The following is an 18,773-nucleotide window of genomic DNA, read 5'->3' on the forward strand; positions in this document are numbered from 1 at the left end:
CTTTGCCGTGCCCAGAGATGCTCCGCCGCAGACCCGGGACCCCTTAGGCGCCTCTTCCCGTGCCTCTGCCAAAGCGCAACGCCTGTACTTTTCCAGCTCCCTCTTTCCCTCTTGAAATTGAAAGTTATTGAGGTCGCTCAGGGTTGTTGCTCCAGCAGTTTCCTTCCCCGCCCCCGAGCTCCCCCCGCCCCCCGCAGCCATGCCCCCTCCCCTTCCCTCGCCCCGTCTTTCCCTCCCTCCCTCCCTCCCTCCCTCTCTCCCTCCTCCTCTCTGGGGTTCTCCTGGCAGCCCAGCCCCACTGGAGCGGCTCCTGCTCGCGAAAGGCAGAAGCAGCTCGGGGTCTCTCCACCGCCCCTTGGCCATGGCCGCGGTGCCGACGGCGCTCGCTCCCCGACGCTCCCGGGGCCTCCGCGTCTGCCTCCGCAACCTCTGAGCCCCAGGGGCCGCCGCCGCCGCCGCCGCCCGCCCGCTCGGATCCCGACCGCGGCCGCCGCCGCCGCGCACCATGCTACCTGCGGCAGCCCCGGCGAGGCCGCTCGCTGCTCCCGGAACCCTCCTCGCTCGCCGCGTTGACAGCCACCCTCGCGGAGCCGCGGCGGCTCAGGGCTCGGACAATTTGAAAGTACAATAGTTGGTTTCCCTCTCCACCCGACCCGCTCCGTTTGCCAACCCAGCACGCCCATCGGATCTGAGTGCAGAAGTTGTCCGCTGCTGGGGTTGTCTCCCGCTTTCTCTCTGTACGCCTAACACCTACATATATTTCTAAAACATTCGGCATAATTATCAATCAAAAGAAAACGGAGAAAAAAGAAGGGAAACATTACTGGGTTACTATGCACTTGCGACTGATTTCTTGGTTTTTTATCATTTTGAACTTTATGGAATACATCGGCAGCCAAAACGCCTCCCGGGGAAGGCGCCAGCGAAGAAGTAAGTGCAGGGTATTTTACGCGTTTGCTCCCTCCCGCCGTGTTCACCTGTCGGGTCGCCCTGCCGGTGCGGAGACGGCACCCTGCGCAGCGGTGCTCCCGCCCTGCGCCCCACGCCTCGGAAGGAGGCCACCGATTAGGCTCCGGGATGGACGGCGTCTCTCACTCCTTCCTCTCCACGTCCCTCTGTGACCCGGCAAACGCGCGCGTGCCAGAGCCGGGCATCCCGGGCGCTAAGGTGTCCCCCGCCCCCCTTACCTTCAGGTGCGCGGAAAAGTTGGGTCTTTCGTTTGACTAGCTCTAGGGATTCACGCTTTCCTTTCGAGACTCGGACGGGGGCCTCGGAGACCAGGGATGCCCTGACCACCTAGGAGACGCGAGGGGAGGTGCGCTCACCCTGGCTCCCGGTCACCTCGCGTCGCCGCCTCGCGTGGGGAGACCTGGCTGGGCTCTCCGGTGGCGATCGGCTGCGAAGAGCCCGCGGGGCCGCGAAGAGCCCGCGGAGCAGCCGGAGAGCCCGGGGGCGAACGCCTGAGCGGCCACTTGCCCTCGCCACACGCGCGTGGAGCGGGAGGCTGGAGAGGCGCGCAGGGTCCGCGTGTCCGCGCGCTTCGGAGCCGCTCGCAGCCCCAGTCCTAGGGCCGTGGGGACCTCAGAGCCGCCGTTCAGAGCCGGTTTCCAGTGACAACCTTGCCTGTCACACGTGAACGCGTTTACCATCTCAGGCTCTTTCGAGCGGGTCCCCTTTCCAGCGGGCAGACACATAGGCAGGGTGGGGTGCCCCCTAAAGATTCCAGCTCGCCTCCTCGCCGTCTCTTACCCTGCCTCCTGTGACTTGGAGGTTGGCTTGTGAAAGCTTCTTTAGACAGTGTCCTAGCTGGGATTAAACGGGCACCCCGGAGCACCCTGGATCCAGGTCGGTCTGTGTGAAAGTGGTGCCCTCCTGAGATGAGGGGACAAACCCAAGAATGTCGCCTCTCCCTGCTCCTGGGTAGCCCGGCGCGCCGGCCGCTCTAACGTCGGTGCCTGGGGTGGCAGTCCTTGGAGAACAGCAGAGCGGGGGTGGGGGTCTACCCTAGCTTTAGTGTGGGGGGCGCTGCTGGGGAGAGGGAGGGAGAAACCGCCCGGAGCCCTTGGGGGCACAGAGGGTGATGCTTTTGCCTTGGCCCCTCAGACCTCCTGGGCGTGGGAGGCAAAGACGTTGGACGGCTCTTGGTGCCGCCGCGTGGAAAGCCCCCTAGCTCCGCGGGACAGGCGCGGGTGCCACGCACAGGGCACAGCGCAGGCTTGTGTGAGATGGAGATTTGGTCATCGCTTCCCCGCCGCTGTTCGCCTCTGCCCTACCCCTGGACGGGAGGGTCCCCTGAAAGCTGCCTTTGTGCCGCTGGCCTCCAGCAGACAAGGTTTGATTCACCTGAAAACTGCCTTTTGGAAACGTGGCTGGGCCAGAGCTCCTGGGGCTCCGGCCCGGCCTCACTGCCTCTAGGATCGCGTAGCGGGGGCCAGGAGGACCTAAGCTAAACATGTCAGGGCATCCGATTTATTATTCTTGGCTCCCGAATGGTTTATATTCTTCCTAACTCCTCCAGCCGTCCTTTCACTCAAGCATTGCGCTCACGCCCGTCCCCCACCCCACCACCACCCACGCCCCCTCCCCGCCTGCTCTTCCTGCGGTGTCCCGCTGGGGATCCGAGTCACAGATCCCGGGAAGAAGGATGCCGATGCCGGGCACAAACACAGCCTCCTCTTTGCTGTCACTCTTTCAGCCGGCGCCCACCTGGAGCGCCGAGTCCACTCCCTCCACCCCACGGAGGACCCACAGGGCTCGAGGCCGCACACTTGCTGGGTGGGGTCAGGGACCTGAATGTCAGTGTGTCAAGTGTCTCCGATTGCAGTGTTGGGGCCCCTGTTTCTGAAAGAGGAGACGGGAAAGAAAGTTGGCCATCCATTCGTTCCCACCTCCCCAAGCGAGGACAGCCGTGCGGGGAGCTGCCCAGGGAGGCCCCCCACAGCTGCAGGGAGCTGCTGGATAGCGCACCTCTGGGAGACGACCCTGGAGGAATCGCGGATTCAGAAGGCAAACTGCTTCTCTGCCGTAATCATCTCAAGGCCAAGTCAAAGGCGCCCTCTGGTTGTGTGGCGGGCATGAGAGAGGCAGTGGGTGGATCTGGGATGAAATTCCAATTATTCTGTGGGAGTGGGGCCGGGAGAGAGCGCCCATTAGCAGGGGATTGCCCGCTCCTTCGCACCGGCGTCTGCTTTGGCGGCGCGGTTTGCTGGTGCAATCCTGGGAGAGGGGCGACCCCTTGCGTCCTCCGAGGAGACACGCCAGGCTCTCTTGGCAGGTGCAGTTTGGAGTGTTTTTTGTTTATTTTGTTTTGTTGGGTTTTGGGGGGGAGAATGGGGAAGGGGTGGAGGGGAAGGAGAGATCTTTGTTAAATGTGCAGAAACTCAAGGCCAGATGGCATGTGCACATATTCATTTCTTTAAAAATTTCTGAAAGAAACACATTGATACTTTTTTCTCAAGGACTAACTAGGAAAGGTTTTCTTTAATGAAAAATAAGGTAATAGTCAAAGGGATTTTAGAAAGTGGTCTCTCCGGTTTTTCAAAGAGACAACTTCAATGAATATTTAAGAGTGTCCCTTCGAGCCTGTGGTTGGATCACTTCACTTCCTTAAACTCTTAAGACATGAGAGATAGAAAATTGAACTAAGAACTTATGGTCTTTTGAATATTTTAGTGGAAAGTGTCTTGCACGAAAAGATATTCATTTGTAGTGTTAAATGTCAAGTTTAAGGAACCATGGTTAATCCTCAGATATAGCAAATGAAGCCATATCAGGTATTTCCCTACTTCCCTAAAACTACTGCGAGACCATTATCTCTATGTTGTTGCAAACTAATGATATTGTTTCCTCTTATAAAAGAAACATTTCACACAGAACTTTTATACTCTTAACATATATATTGAATTGTGGATTGATAAATAAACTTTTTTACCTGTTTGGATTCATATCCAGTTCCCAGAGATGACTAAATTGAATTTATTCACGGTAAAATGAAATGCAATTGTTACTTAAAAATTCCCAGGTAGCAATGTTTTCAGAGGTAAGCATTAGGATGCTAAATCAAGAACCTGAAACCCAACTTTTAATTTCTCTCCAACTCAGCCTTTGCAACTTAGTACAGTCAGCTTCTGAATTCCTGGTTATCTGCTAGTAAAATTAATAGTCAAATTTGCCATGATAATAACCACAATAGCTTACTATTGCTCCACATTTTCACTTGAATTATTCATTTGAGCTTCTAAATAGCCACTTGATTTAAAGAGGCGGGCATTAATATTCCCATTTTACAGAGAATGAACCCAAGAAACAAAGGCTAAGTAACCTATACAAAATTATACAGTTAGTAAATGAAACTTGTCTCCTGCTATTTATATGATATGCTGATTCATGTGTGAGAGAAGATGTCAGGCATGCTACGTAATCTTATGGTGTTTAGACCATCATTTATCCAATATGTTTGGAGAATACACTGTTCTACTTGACCGGAAATTTTTGAAATGATATTTGTATGTATTATACATTAATGACCAATGTCAAATAATTAAATAACAAATAATAATAGTGAAGCTTGTTAAATATAATATAATATTATTTGGTTATTCAGAAGTAATTGTAGTATCACATTATGCCAGAAGACTATTGTTAGAAACATCAGTTGCCATTGTAGTATTCTTTTTTTTATGCCATGTACTAATTGGATTTTAATTTCTTAGATTTCAGATAAATGCAAGATTTGAAAAGCCATTGTATGCGTAATAATTGCAAAGTATCCATTGCACATCTATAAAACTTTTGAATCTTTCATAAAGGTGTTTTAAATAAAGGAGTAAGAATACAAAGGGAATATTTTTAATAGTAATAAAGTAAAAACCGGTTCATTGGAATATACTGGTTATTCCTCATGACATTGTTTCAGATGTTGAGCTATTCTTTGAGTTCCAATGCACTCTTGGTGATTACACTCTACTCTTGGAAAATAACAAGTTAACAATAAGGTGGGAAAATCTTTTATTTTGTTCTGAATTTTGTAATATTACTTTTAAATGAAAGTATGGTTTGGATATTGGCTACAATACATTTTCTCACCTGTCTACTTTTGTTAACAGCCTACCTTGTTGTTAAGAGGAATTTAATAGATGGAGACATGAGTAAAATTTGCTGGAGAAGGTATATTCTGCAACATATCATGTGATATCTGTGTGAATCACAAATTCAAACACTTAGTAATGACATCTAAATATATGCAAAAGACTTATTTTTGTGAATTCTAATTTAATCATCATTAAACTATCAGAATTGTTTCTTAATATTCCCCTTTGTTATAATATTTTAATTATTTTATAGTTTAACAGAAGGATTTTACCAGGAACATTAAGGGTGATAATTTTTAAACATTGTCTTTTTAGTCCCAAGTTATTCTATGTAAAGTATTTGAGAATATAAGAATGAGTGTGAAATTGATTTAATGTCATCATGTCTATATTACTTTAAGCATGAAATATGAACAGTATTTCAATTTGTAAGTAGGTAAGTTTTGCTAACTCATTCCCATTAAATATTTCCCTGGCATTTAATATTCTACAAATTAGGTCCCCAGAAAGCTATGAATGGAAATTACAACATGTAGTTAAAATTGATTTTCGAGTTATTATGGAGAGACCCTTGCCGCACTACTACTAAATTTATTAGTCATCTGATCATTTTAGACTATTTTTAAAAATATATTTTTATTGATTTCAGAGAGGAAGGGAGAGGGAGAGAGAGATGGAAACATCAATGATGAAAGCAAATCATTAATCTGCTTCCTCCTGCATGCCCTGCACTAGGATCAAGCCCACAACTGGGCATATGCCCTGACCAGGAATTGAACCTTGACCTCCTGGTTCAGAGGTTGACGCTCAACCACTGAGCAATGCCGGCTGGGCTCATTTTAGACTATTTGAATCTGAACATATATCTTTAAATTGCTACTAAAAGTCGAAAATAAAATGGTTAAATCTTTTTTAATGTAATAGTGCTCTAATTCTATGTAATGTTGATGGAATACTATGTGAAGTTGCCAGATCCCATGTAGAGTTAAAATCAAATTATCCTTCGGCAGTTATTAGCATGAACTATCAAAAATAAAACTATACTACCTATAGTGATTTACTCAGTCATCTTCTCCCTCTTTATCTCTATTCAAATGCTTCATTTTGGACATTGTGCTAACCTTTCTTCCCACTTCCTTACTATTCACTCCCCTCTCCCCCACCCCAAAATCCTTTTCCAAGTAGTGAATTCTTGAAATGCCATCAGAGAGGGTATTATGTTTCATGAAATGTAAGAATCAACTTTGGTTACCATTAGAAAAACATCATTCAGTTTGAGAGCATGGTAAGGATCATGCAAGACAGTGTGTTGAAATTATATGTTTTACTTGGTTAGAACTATTTCTTCTCTGAACAGTGCCTTGTACACTGACATTCTTTTGAGAATGTCCATTTGAAAAAGTGTTGAATCATAAATTACATAGTTGTGTTTTTTTTGCCTTGCTTTTGATTTTGAGAAATAATGTGGAATTGTAAAATTTTTTCTTAAGGTTGAAAATTATCGGCTTATCTTAAAATTTACCATCTGATGGACAACCTAGTAAATTTGAAACACTTTGCAATTATACCTTAACAAAATTATATAGAATCTATAATAATAAAAGCATAATATGCTAATTAGGACAGACAGCTGAACAACCTTCCAGACATCATTCCGGATGTCCTTCCAGACAAAGCCGCACGGGGAGCAGCAGGGGGGGGCTGAGGCAAAGGCAGTTAGGGGCAATCAGGCAGGCAGGCAGAGTGGTTAGGGGCAATCAGGCAGGCAGGGGAGCAGTTAGGGGCGATCAGGCAGGCAGGTGAACAGTTAGGGGTGATTAGGCAGGCAGGCAGAGGGGTTAGGGGCAATGAGGCAGGCAGGCAGAGTTGTTAGGGGTGATGAGGCAGGCAGGCAGAGTGGTTAGGGGCAATCAGGCAGGCAGGCAGAGTGGTTAGGGGCAATGAGGCAGGCAGGCAGAGTTGTTAGGGGTGATGAGGCAGGCAGGCAGAGTGGTTAGGGGAGATCAGGCAGACAAGTGGTTAGGGGCAATCAGGCAGGCAGGCAGGCAGAGGCAGTTAGGGGCGATCAGGCAGGCAGGCAGAAGGGTTAGGGGTGATGAGGCAGGCAGGCAGAGTGGTTGGGGAAATCAGGCAGGCAGGGTGGTTAGGGGTGATAAGGCAGGCAGGCAGAATGGTTAGAGGCAATGAAGCAGGCAGGAAGGTGAGTGGTTAGGAGCAAGCGGTCCCGGATTGCGAGGGTGGAGGCTAGGCTGAGGGACCCCTCCCTTCCCCCCCACCCCCGCAAGAATTTCATGCACCAGGCCTCTAGTATAAAGTATACATCTGTAGAAGATATTTCCCATTTTTTCTATCTATTTAATTCTACCCATCAGACCTTTCCATTAAGGAATACTGCTAGCATTCTGATTAAAGTACTCATCCAGCAATACTGAAAAAAATAGGATGTTCCATTCTCAAGAATTGTGGCAGTGCCGAAAATGCTTACTGTCTCAGTTCCATTGAGTGCTAAGTAATCTCATTTTATGCTCCAAAGGTGTTTCACAACATGAAACTTTTAAGCAAATTACCTGAATTCTTTTTACATGTGAAACATTTGAATAATTTCAAAATTTTATTTTTAAAAATATGGTTACAGGTGCTCTTCTCTGATGAGAGCATTTCTGCCTTATTTGTAATCTTGACAAGGAACCAAGTTACCATCTGCTGTCACTAACATTCTTCTGGAATTTTCTCAAAGAAAACTGGTACTAAAGGATATGATCATCCAATTAAATATATCTTTTAGAGCTTTTAACTGCCTTTATACCTCATGCAAGAATCTAATCAAGTATTCAAAACTCTACCTTATTAAGGTTCCATCTGACCTTTAAGAATTTGATGAATAGCAAGCATCACAAGTTCATGATAGAGACTGAGACCTAGGAAGCCATTGAGGAGAGTCCCCAGTATATGTTAGGAAAACTAGACTGAGAAGTCAAAGACCAGATTCTAGACCCAGCACTGCTCCTAGCATCTGGATAACCTAGTCAAGGTTACCACACTAAGTAGCAGTTCCTCATCTGTGATATGAGATTGCTGGTTAAAAATTTATATCTGGCCCGGCTGGCGTGGCTCAGTGGTTGAGCATCGACTTATGAACCAGGAGGTCAGGAGGTCAAGGTTGAAATCCCAGTCAGGGCACATGCCTGGATTGCAGGCTAGATCCCCAGTGTGGGGCGTGCAGGAGGCAGCCAATCAGTGACTCTTTCTCATCATTGATGTTTCTGTCTCTCTCTCCCTCTCCCTTCCTCTCTGAAATCAATAAAAATTATATTTTAAAAAATTTAGATATAAGTGATTCCTATAGTCTCTTCAACTTTTCGTCTTTGGGTATGAGAAGCATAAGTCAAGACTAGGGAGTTAAACAGTCCTTCTAAACTTAGCTGTCTTATTCAACTAAGTTTAGTAAAGATTAAGAATGAAAGCAAATATAAATATTCATTTATTATAAGTATATTAATCATATAAACATTAGTTAATAAGTAATTTATTAAAGTACATAATTAACTAATTATGATATTTCCCATCCTTCACAATTTCTAGTGCCTGAAAACACTAGCCATAGCACCAATCAGTGTACTCTGTCTTCAGCAGGTCCATCTTGTCCTTTGGCTCACTGTCATAGGAATCTGGTTTGGAACATAAATGAAGAGAAGCTTTAGAAGTCCCCTATAATGGCAGACTTTCAGAAGTGGCCTGTGCTGGGATGAAAGTGGCAATTAAATGGCCCAGGTTTAGGGTAGTAAGGCCCTGTGCTATGACAGTTACTGATTGAGCAAGACAGCATATACAGCACATAATTTATATTATGAACAAATCCATAGGTCTTGGAAACAAATTGGGTATTAAGGGAAAAGAGGAAGTGGACCATATTTGGCACTAAACTTTGGAGTATAAAGACTCAGTTCTGTGTGAATGGAAAAACAATCGATGGGAAGGTAGGAAAAGCATATTTGGTAAGAAACCTATTTTTCTTTTGAGTTACCTTTCTTGAGGGCCAGTTGAAAGTTAGTAACTCCAAATTAAAGTTTCAGAGAGTGTCAGGGGCTGAAGATAAATATTTTGGAGTCACTCACATAAAGGGTATAGTTGAATGCTTGAGACAAAATCAAATGGTGCCTTGTTTATGAAAAGCGTTTGCAGTGCTGACATTGAGACTCACCCTTATTGGTAGCTTCAAAATATGATTTATTACATTAATGTATTTGTTTTAAAGAGTAAAATATATTATTCTCAACTATTGTTTCTCATTTTCACCTATGGGACTCTCTGTATTATATGAGAATGGTTCCTGGTATCGTGAGCTGCAATTGGAATTTGCCAAATCTTTGAACTGAAGATCATATGTGGAAGTCTCATTGAATGTGAGACTATATGGCTTTGACACAGATCATAGGAAACTTGAAAAAATTTATGGTAAAGAAAGATGAGTTTTCTTAAGATGTAAACATGGGTTTTAAAGAATATTCCATTTAGATCTAGCATCTACTCAAAACAGTGGAATTCTATGTTCAAGTACATTTCTCTACAAAGTGCGCTCTCTTAAAATAAGAGAATCTCAGGATGGGATGAAACTGGAAAGAATCCAGTCCATACACACAGTGTGTGGATGACCGCTGCAACATCCCCACTGAGTAATTGTCCAGCCCTAGTAACCACTCCACTCCACACCCTCTCTTTCTTCCCCTATTCACTTTGAACCTTATGTATCAGAAGCAGGTTATATTTCCTAGTGTGTCTATTCTCACAGTTCTCTTCTGAGACCTTGGTGTGAGCATGGGATTAGATTCAGTTACCTTAAAACCTATTTCTCAAATGAGTACACCATAATGCAATGCACTGTATTCACTCCCAAAAATTGTCCTCAGAAAACTAGCTGGTAAGCATATTTATAATTATACCCCGATACAAAGCACATTCCTGAGAGTAAGTGGTAAAGCAGCCCCCATTTTATAACCACATAATACAAACCACTACCACACAATATAAAATAACAGAATTTGTGAGCTGCTTGTTTTAGAACACTGTTTTCTTAACATATGCTTGATAAGCTGGTAAGAAAAAGAACAGCTAGTTTCTTATTATTATGTTCTCCACTCATGCAAAAGGACCTCACAGATATGAACACAGTCATCTCCACAAAGGCTTTCATGTAAGCAGAGGCAGTATCAGTCACATTTTCTGAGAAGAAAGAAGCAAAATGTTGTGCCAAAGTGTGTGTAAATGCTTCATAGCAAACTATAGCTTCCTAGTTCTCAGAGCCACTGTTATAGAGGCCCGGTGCACGAAATTTGTGCATGGTGGGGGATCCCCTCAGCCCAGCCTGAACTGGCAGTCGGACATCCCTCTCACAATCCTGGACCGCAGGCTCCTAATTGCTCACCTGCCTGTCTGCCTGCCCGCCCCTAACTGGCCTCCGCTGCAGGCCTGATCAACCCTAACAGTCCCCCCTGCCGGCCTGGTCGCCCCTCACTAACTCCCCTGCTGGCCTGGTTGCCCCACGCAGCCTGCTTGTTCAGTCGTTTGGTCGTCCCTCACTAACCCCCCCAGCTGGACTGATTGTAGGCAGCCATCTTGTGAGGGTGTGAGGGTCAATTTGCATATTACCTCTTTATTATATAGTATACATTTCATCTGCATATAATACATTTATATTTACTTTTTGAAGTGAGTGCTGTGATAATGGCTATTACTTAAATAGCTGCTGTGTTCTATCTGTGAGTGCCAGACCCTGAACTTGATGTTTTTTTGCAAATATTATCTCATTTAGTTCTCACACTCACCCTGTAAGGAAGGTGCCAATAGTCCCATGTTAGTTGCTCCAGATCAGTCAATGACGATGTAGTGGACCTGGGATTCCAGCCCAGCTGACTCTAAAGCCCATGTTCTCCCTAGATTTCTTCTCATCACCTCTACTCTTGGGATTGGCATGGAAGCATTTTCTCAAACCTCACCTTACTTTTTCTTTCCCTTACTCACCCTTTGCTCATTATTTCTTCCTCCTCATTTAACAAACCACAAATTTTTTCAAACATTTACTATAGAGTTTGCTTCTGGTATTCTGGTATTCTCTCCCATAGCTCTTTCTTTTCTTTACCCTTTCCTCTCTTTCTTGAAACCTGCTCTATTAATGATTTTAAACATAAAAAGTTGCTGATTTTTTTTTCATTAGGACAATAGGCTAGCACAGTTTAAATGAAATGCTCTAAGATTATTCTTCCCATCTATGGTGTGGATGTCCAAGATAAGATTAACTTAGGCATGAGGATGTGGGTACAGTCTATAATTTTGCAGTTAAATATCAAAATCTGTCTATGTAATTTACAACCACAATAGATATTTCACTGGCTAGTTTTTGTTATCCAGAAAAGTTATCTTTATGGTGCTTCATAAAATCTGTTATTTATATTACTTTTGCCATGAGCATTAACAGTAACCTCCACTCTGAATTTTTGTTTTATAGGCCTTTGTACAGTAATTTTCAATCCTGATTTCAAATGAAAATCACCTGGGGATCTTTAAAAAAAAAAAAAAAGGCAAATCAATGCCAAACTACACCCTCAACCAAATGGAGCAAGCTCTGGGGCTGGGGCCTGGACATATATATTTTCAAAAATAGTCCTGTTCGATCCTTAATTTGAGAATAGCTATCACTGCTGAGCAACTGTTGAAAACAGTGCCCGTTCATGAAGGTTCGATAGATGAAAAAGCCTGTGTGTAGTGTGATAAGAAATGAGAGATATGCCATTTGAACAGGTAATAGATTAAAATATAAAGCTGTTAGATAGTCCCATATTGTTTATCAATAGAGTAATGTTAAATTTGTGACACTGACTAGTGCAGACAAGACCAGCTTATAGAGAATTGTCTCAGCCAAAGAGTCTAAGCAAAGAGAGGCAAGGCACACAGTAGGGCACGATAGTGAGTTGAACAGATATGGACTCATTGAGTAAGAATCAGCTGCTGGGGGAGGTGCAATCTGGGCTGAGTGTGCTTGCTGCTGAACTCTGTACCATGGGTGAGTGAGGCAGTAAATAGGATAAAAGATGGGGTATCAGCCATACCAAAAAGGTTTTTCAAAGCTACTTAATAAGCCAATGTTTTTTATGTCTTACCTGCTGACTGGTAATGTACCCTAGAGTCCTCTTTGTTTTTAGGAAAACATAATGGTTAGAGAACTGCCTAATCTATAATAATAAAAGCGTAATATGCTAATTAATCCAGACAGCCGAACAGCAGAACAACTGTCCGGATGACCTTCCGGATGAAGCCGGGGCTGCAAGGGCCTAGCCCCTTGCACGAATTTCGTGCATCGGGCCTCTAATAATAAATAAACATCCCATTTTTTAATAGTTTCTACAATCCCTGACCAACTTCAAATTGACTACTGGTGATTGTAAAACTACTATAAATAACATAGTTTTAACTCTATCTTAATGGGTTAAGTTTTGTAGTAGGTTGTTTATTCATGAACTTACTGATTTTCTTTCTCTCCTAGTGTGCTCTTCGTTGGGTGGTTACCTTCATTAAATCTTGTTTATTATTTTTTCTAGTCCAGGAAGAATTTTCAAACCTTGTCACAAACCAGAGAAAGCTCCATGGATAGTGAGGTGGAAGTCTAGGCTTCCTGTCAAACTTAATTTTGCTTGTTAAGGGGGCTTGTTGGGAGAATTTGGGTTCTAGTGAGTCACTAGGCCAAATCCCAATAACCACACTTGCCAAAAGTAATTAGATTGAGGAAAGCCAGGCTCCTTGGGAGGAGGGTCATCATAGCACACTTGAGCCATTGCTACGTGGTCAGACCTAGTTACTTGTCCCTGAGGATTGGGAACAATCATGAGTTATAAGGAGCAGAAAATCCACCAGAAAACAATGCTTTCCACCAATTTTTCCCCCTCAATAGGTTATTCACCCTAAGCACGCAAGAGATGGAAATACGCCACTGGTATTTGTACACAGTTCATGTCACCATCACCATATAAACCACCTTGTCTGCCTGCATGAATACAAACATACAAGTACAGAACTCCTGCTGTCATCATTCCAAGTTCTCCCCCTCCCTTCCTGAGTAGATAAAAAGAACCTAAGGAATTTAGTTGTCTTTGTAAAAGAGGTGTCTGATTAGGATGGAAAGGGAAGGGAAGGGACTCTTATAAACATCCTAAGGTCAATGTACATACTGAATTAACCCTTGGAAATAAGAAAATAGTATAATACACCAGGACTGGAGTTCTAAAACCTCTAGAGCTAGGAAAAGGCCAACAACAAACTTACGATTTCTTGTACTGAAAAGAATACCATGCTGAAACATGGTACCATAAGTATCTAAGTAGAAATGATCAATAACTAAGCAATGCTCTAATTTTAAACCTTTCTACAGGCAAATATTAAGTTAGCATAAATACATTTAATGACCTAAGTGAAAGGTTGCCCTTAAAACTATTGCCATTGCCTAAAATACCCAAAATAGAGACTCTGTCACTTCATGTGATGGATTTTTAATGGAGCAAAGACACAGATCTCCCACTGATCATATTGTTAATGTGGTAAGTTTCACATTTCTTTATGACTCAGGATGACTTCAGCATATTTCAGTACTCCTATGACCTTAGCCCAGCGATTTTTCAACCAGTGTGCTGCAAGAGGCACACTGGTGTGCCACAGGAATTTTTAAAACCTGCAATACCTGACTATTTAGTCAGGGGCATTGACCTCTTTTCCCTTACATTGTCAAATTTAAAAAATTACAGCAGCCAATTACAACAATAGCCACCTGATGTAAGTGAATAAAAATGACACCTACTTTTTTTTTTTTTTTTATCACACTGACAAAAATACACACATATATATTTTTGGTGTGCTACAGAATTTTAATAATTAGTTTATGTGTGCCATGAGGTAGAAAGATTGAAAACAACTGCCTTAGACTACTAGCTCTTTTTAAGCATGTGGATAGGTGATACTGCTTATTTTAAATCCACTGACAGGCAGGCAGTCAGATTCACTTTCTGGCCAGCTTTCTCCAGCAACGCCATCTCCAGATAATATTGGCAAATAAACCCTGACCTTGTGCACACCAAAGAATTATAATGACCTGCTGTCAATATATTACCAATCTAATGGAAATGTTTGATTTTCTTTGGTCTTGAATTTGACCATGAGATAATCTAAGAATAGAAGAATCCTAATCTTTGGAAATATAGCAGCAAATGTTACCTGTGTTTACTTATTTCACTACCTTTTGATGGCTTGTAGTTTCTGCCTTGAAATACAAAAGATATAGGCAAATGCTGCTTGGCCACAAACTAAATGAGCACATAAGTGAGCAGCTGAATATTTATTTCTTACAGAATTTTCACGTTATGACCAATTTGTTGATCTAAGTCTAAAAGGACCTTACTACCTTTTGGTAACAAGAAATAAAGCCCAAAGGTGGTATGATCAGCCCCTCTGCCCTCAATTCACCCACTTATTTCATGCCATCTTCAAAATGGTAACTCAGCCCCCTCCACAAAGACTAACATAATTTAAAAGGGACAGTCTCTCTTTCCTATAGCACATTTCTAAAACATCCATACAACTTTCCAGTTTGTCCAGAGCTTGATGTAGATTCAATCTTTTTTTAATGTATTTTTAAAATATATTTTATTGATTTTTTACAGAGAGGAAGGGACAGGGATAAAGAGTTAGAAACATAGATCAGCTGCCTCCTATCCACGCCCCCCCCCACACTGGGGATGTGTCCACAACCCCACAACCAAGGTACATGGCCTTGACCGGAATCGAACCTGAACCCTTCAGTCCACAGGCTAATGCTCTATCCACTGAGCAAAACTGTTTAGGGCATAGATCCAACCTTTTTTTTAAAAAAAAAAATGTTCTTATTGATTTTTTTTTTTTAGAGAGAGAGGAAGGGAGAGGGATAGAGAGATAGAAACATCGATGATACAGAAGCATTGTCAATTGGCTGCCTCCTGCACACCCCTCACAGGGGATGGAGCCCGCAACCTTGGTATGTGTCCAGACCTGGAATCGAACCGGTGGCCTCTTGGTTCCTGGGTCAATGCTCAACCACTGAGATACGGCGGCCTGGCTAGATCCAACCTTTTAAAGCAGATCAGTGGGATTCCCTTGGAAGCCAGGTAGGCTTGCAGCAGGACCATGCGGACGCATCCTGGGCCCAAGCACAGTCAAAAGCATGTGCCATCCATTCAGCTCTGAGCCCAGGACCCAGTCCTGATTCATGTGTTTTCATACTTGTGGGCATTACATGCCCATACCTCAATATTTAATGTCTGAGAGAATAAAGGGGAGTTTCAGGCGCTCCAAACCATTTTAGGTTACTGCTATCATTTTCAGCACCCATGTGGACATCTCACATTGCAGGAATTCATTGTAAATGATTTGCCCCTGAACTTAATATATTGCCCACACTATACGTGGAGAGTTTACAATCCCAGGAAACTTTATGTAATACTTTTTAACCAAACTACTTAAATCACTGGCTGTGGAGCAGAAGTGCTATCATTCATCAAATAACACATTTCAAATGAAAATTGCCAAGATTTTCCAGTGCAGGATATTTTCTCCACCCTTCCTAGCCCAAACTCACTTCCTCATCCACTCCCCAAATTCTAAACCACTACGCAGACGAATTGAACAGTGGTAATTTTAGAATCTTCCGAAGAAAAAACAAACACACAGATAGCGCAGTTAATTTCTGAAACACTGCTGCCTTTATCTTGGCAGATTTCAGCCCTCTCCTTTCCCACTCTTGCAGGCTGACTCTCACTCCGCAGCTCATGGAAGGAACAAGTTATTTCTTCCTTTTTTTATATATATTATATATGTTTCCAATACATAAGATGTTTTATTTATATTCACATAGTAATTTAAAAAAACCTTTAATTTTAGATTCGTTTTAGATTTAGATAAAAACTGTGAAGATGGTACAAAGACCCAAACACTCCACACCCAATTTCCCCTGATATTTACATCTGATATTAGTATAGTATGTTTGTTACAATGAATGAAGCTTTATTGATAAATCATTGCTAAATAAAGCCCATGCTTTATTCAGATTATTTTAATGTTTATCTGAGGGATTTTGTTTGTTTGTTTGTTTCATGGATGACTTTCAGGTTACCATATTATATTTAGTTATCATGTCTCCTTAGACACCTCTTTGTTTTGACATTTTCTTGAACTTTCCTTGTTTTTGATGACTTTGACAGTTTTGAAGAATACTGGTCAGGTGTTGTATACCATGTCTCTCAATTCGGAACTCTCTGATGTTTTTCTCATGACTATACTGGGGAGAAACACTACAAAGGTAGAGTGTCATTTTAACCCCATCAATGTCAAGTTATATCTGTATCCTGAACACCTTGAGGACCGTTGCACAGAATGTGTTTGGTGCTCATTCACACTTCTTCAACAGGCTTCTTTCCTCAGAGACAATTTATTTACTAGGTCTCTGAAGCCTAAATGATCCCTTTAAACCTGAGGAAATTGGAGAGTCATTTTTATAAGAGCAATAAACGAAAGTGGCTGTTCAGATACTTCCCTTGAACTGGTCCTCACACTGAAGTACCTTTTTGTTCATGCAAATCCTTGATATTCCAGCAAGCTGCTCCCTAAAATTCTGTTGCTGCTTAATATGATATGACCAGGGACCAGGCATCTCCCTCTCCGCCCCCCCCCCCCCCCCCCCGCCACACACACACATCAGCCCCCTGCTCCTGGGAGTATGCCAGCAATTTTGCAGAATTCATTCTGACAACTGTTCTGGTATAAATATTTAGAGAAATCCTTCCATTAGAGATTAAACAATGTGTAAGTAACGGTTCATAAATGATAGATCTTACTAATGTTTGCAACAGCAGGCCTTATGCTCTCTGATGCACAGATTTCAATGCTGGACACTGAAGAAAAGACTAAGGGAAAAAGAATCAAGACAAGAATTACATTGAACTTCATGTAATTTGAACTGCAAGATAGTATTTTAAGTTACCACTACAGAGGTGACATGTTTTAATGTGCACCGAATGTAGGGTGAATGAGTTTCTTTAAATTGCAAATAGCAAAAGTTTGCTTGTGGCAGTGTAGTGGTTTTAAAACAGGGAGAAGAGTCTGACCAGTGTGGCTCAGTGGTTGAGTGTCAACCTATGAACCAGGAGGTCACAGTTCGATTCCTGGTCAGGGCACATGCCTGGGTTGCGGGCCCCAGGAGGGGGCATGCAGGAGGCAGCTGATCAATGATGCTCTCTCATCATTGATGTTTCTATCTCTCTCTCCCTCCCCTTTCCTCTCTGAGATCAATAAAAAGCAAACAAAACAAAACAAAACAAAACAAAAAAATGGGGAGAAGCAATTACAGATCTTTTTATTACCGTGCCATTTCAAATGCAGTTCTTAGCTATTTCCCCATATTCCCACCAAATGAGGTAATACATCTGAGATCCTATGTGATGTAAGGTCTGGTTTTTATCTCCTTATTCAAGAACCATTAAAAGACATTACGGCTGGGCTCTAATGCTAATATCAAAGGTCATTTGTTAAAATAGGGTGCCTCCCCAGTGTCAAGGGCTGGAAGATCACCGTGTTCCACGTGTGTGTTTTTCAGTGTGTGTGGCATTTTTATGCTGCTTATTATATACTAAGGGATCATACAGCTAATTAATGATTACTGTGATACTTGACTAGGACAGGTGGGCATCCTTTAGTTATCATTGTAACACTAAAGAGGTTAAAATATCTATAATGGGATTTTACTTTTGCTTCAAATATACAATTACAATCATTCACCGCCGAGTCTCCAGTTGAATCCCACCTGAATCATGTATTTGTTCATGATTCAGCAAAGAAAATAAAAAAAGATTTAAGGGGAATGAAAGGGAAACTTTATAAACGTCATCGCAGGAGAATAACACCTTTCTAATTGCCTTTTTAGAATCTAGATCTTCTGGAATCTGGACTATAAGGAAATCTCCCTGTAGGGGGCAGGTGGATTAATTTCTAATTAATACTCTGCTATATAATTTAGACAAATCATTTAGTCTGTGGTTCAGTTGCATCCACTATAAAACGGGACTAAAATCTTTTATTTACTTGAAAGAAGGAGACTGATCTTGAAGGCCCCCCAACAGTAAGATCAAAGAGCTTTTCCTTTTCCTTCTTGTAGCATGCTCTAACCTTAGGTAGTTGTCAACAGTTCAAGAAGTTGGAGTTAGGACTTGAATTAAAAAGCATAAGTTTCTCTTTGTTGTTCCATGGAAGTCTTCAGGAAGCTTACAAGTGAATAGTAAGTTCCACTGAGGGGAAAAGTCTTAGGAAAAATTGAAACTAAATGTAGCCCTAATTAAAAGAGCATAAATGCATTCATTCAACAGCTGTTTATTGAACATGTAGTATGTGCTGGGATTACAAAATTGAGCAAAACACTCACGAAACCCATCCTTGTAACGTGTCACAGTGGTTCAGGAAAGAAAATATGGAGCCAGAATTAAATATTTGGCTCAAGAAAAAGTAAAACTGTTAGATACTCTTTATAAGCTGTATAAAATTTTTTCAAGACTTGTTTAAATAGAATTCAAAAATTAATTGTTTTACAAATGAGCCTAATGCACACCCAGATTATTCTCT

At 42.6% G+C, this 18,773-nt stretch overlaps 1 protein-coding gene across 1 annotated transcript in view; it reads left to right on the top strand.

Moving 5' to 3' along the window:
- Positions 1 to 294: 294 nt before the first annotated feature.
- RSPO3 (R-spondin 3) overlaps positions 295 to 18,773 on the top strand; it is an 87,180-nt gene continuing 68,701 nt past the window's right edge. The window contains exon 1 of the mRNA XM_080665529.1: positions 295 to 930. Within this exon, the coding sequence (XP_080521655.1) occupies positions 834 to 930 (97 nt within the window). The 5' untranslated portion in view covers positions 295 to 833. The remainder of the gene's footprint in view (positions 931 to 18,773) is intronic.

This window comes from Plecotus auritus (genome assembly GCF_963455305.1).
Source record: "Plecotus auritus genome assembly, chromosome: 4".
Taxonomy (NCBI): domain Eukaryota; kingdom Metazoa; phylum Chordata; class Mammalia; order Chiroptera; family Vespertilionidae; genus Plecotus; species Plecotus auritus.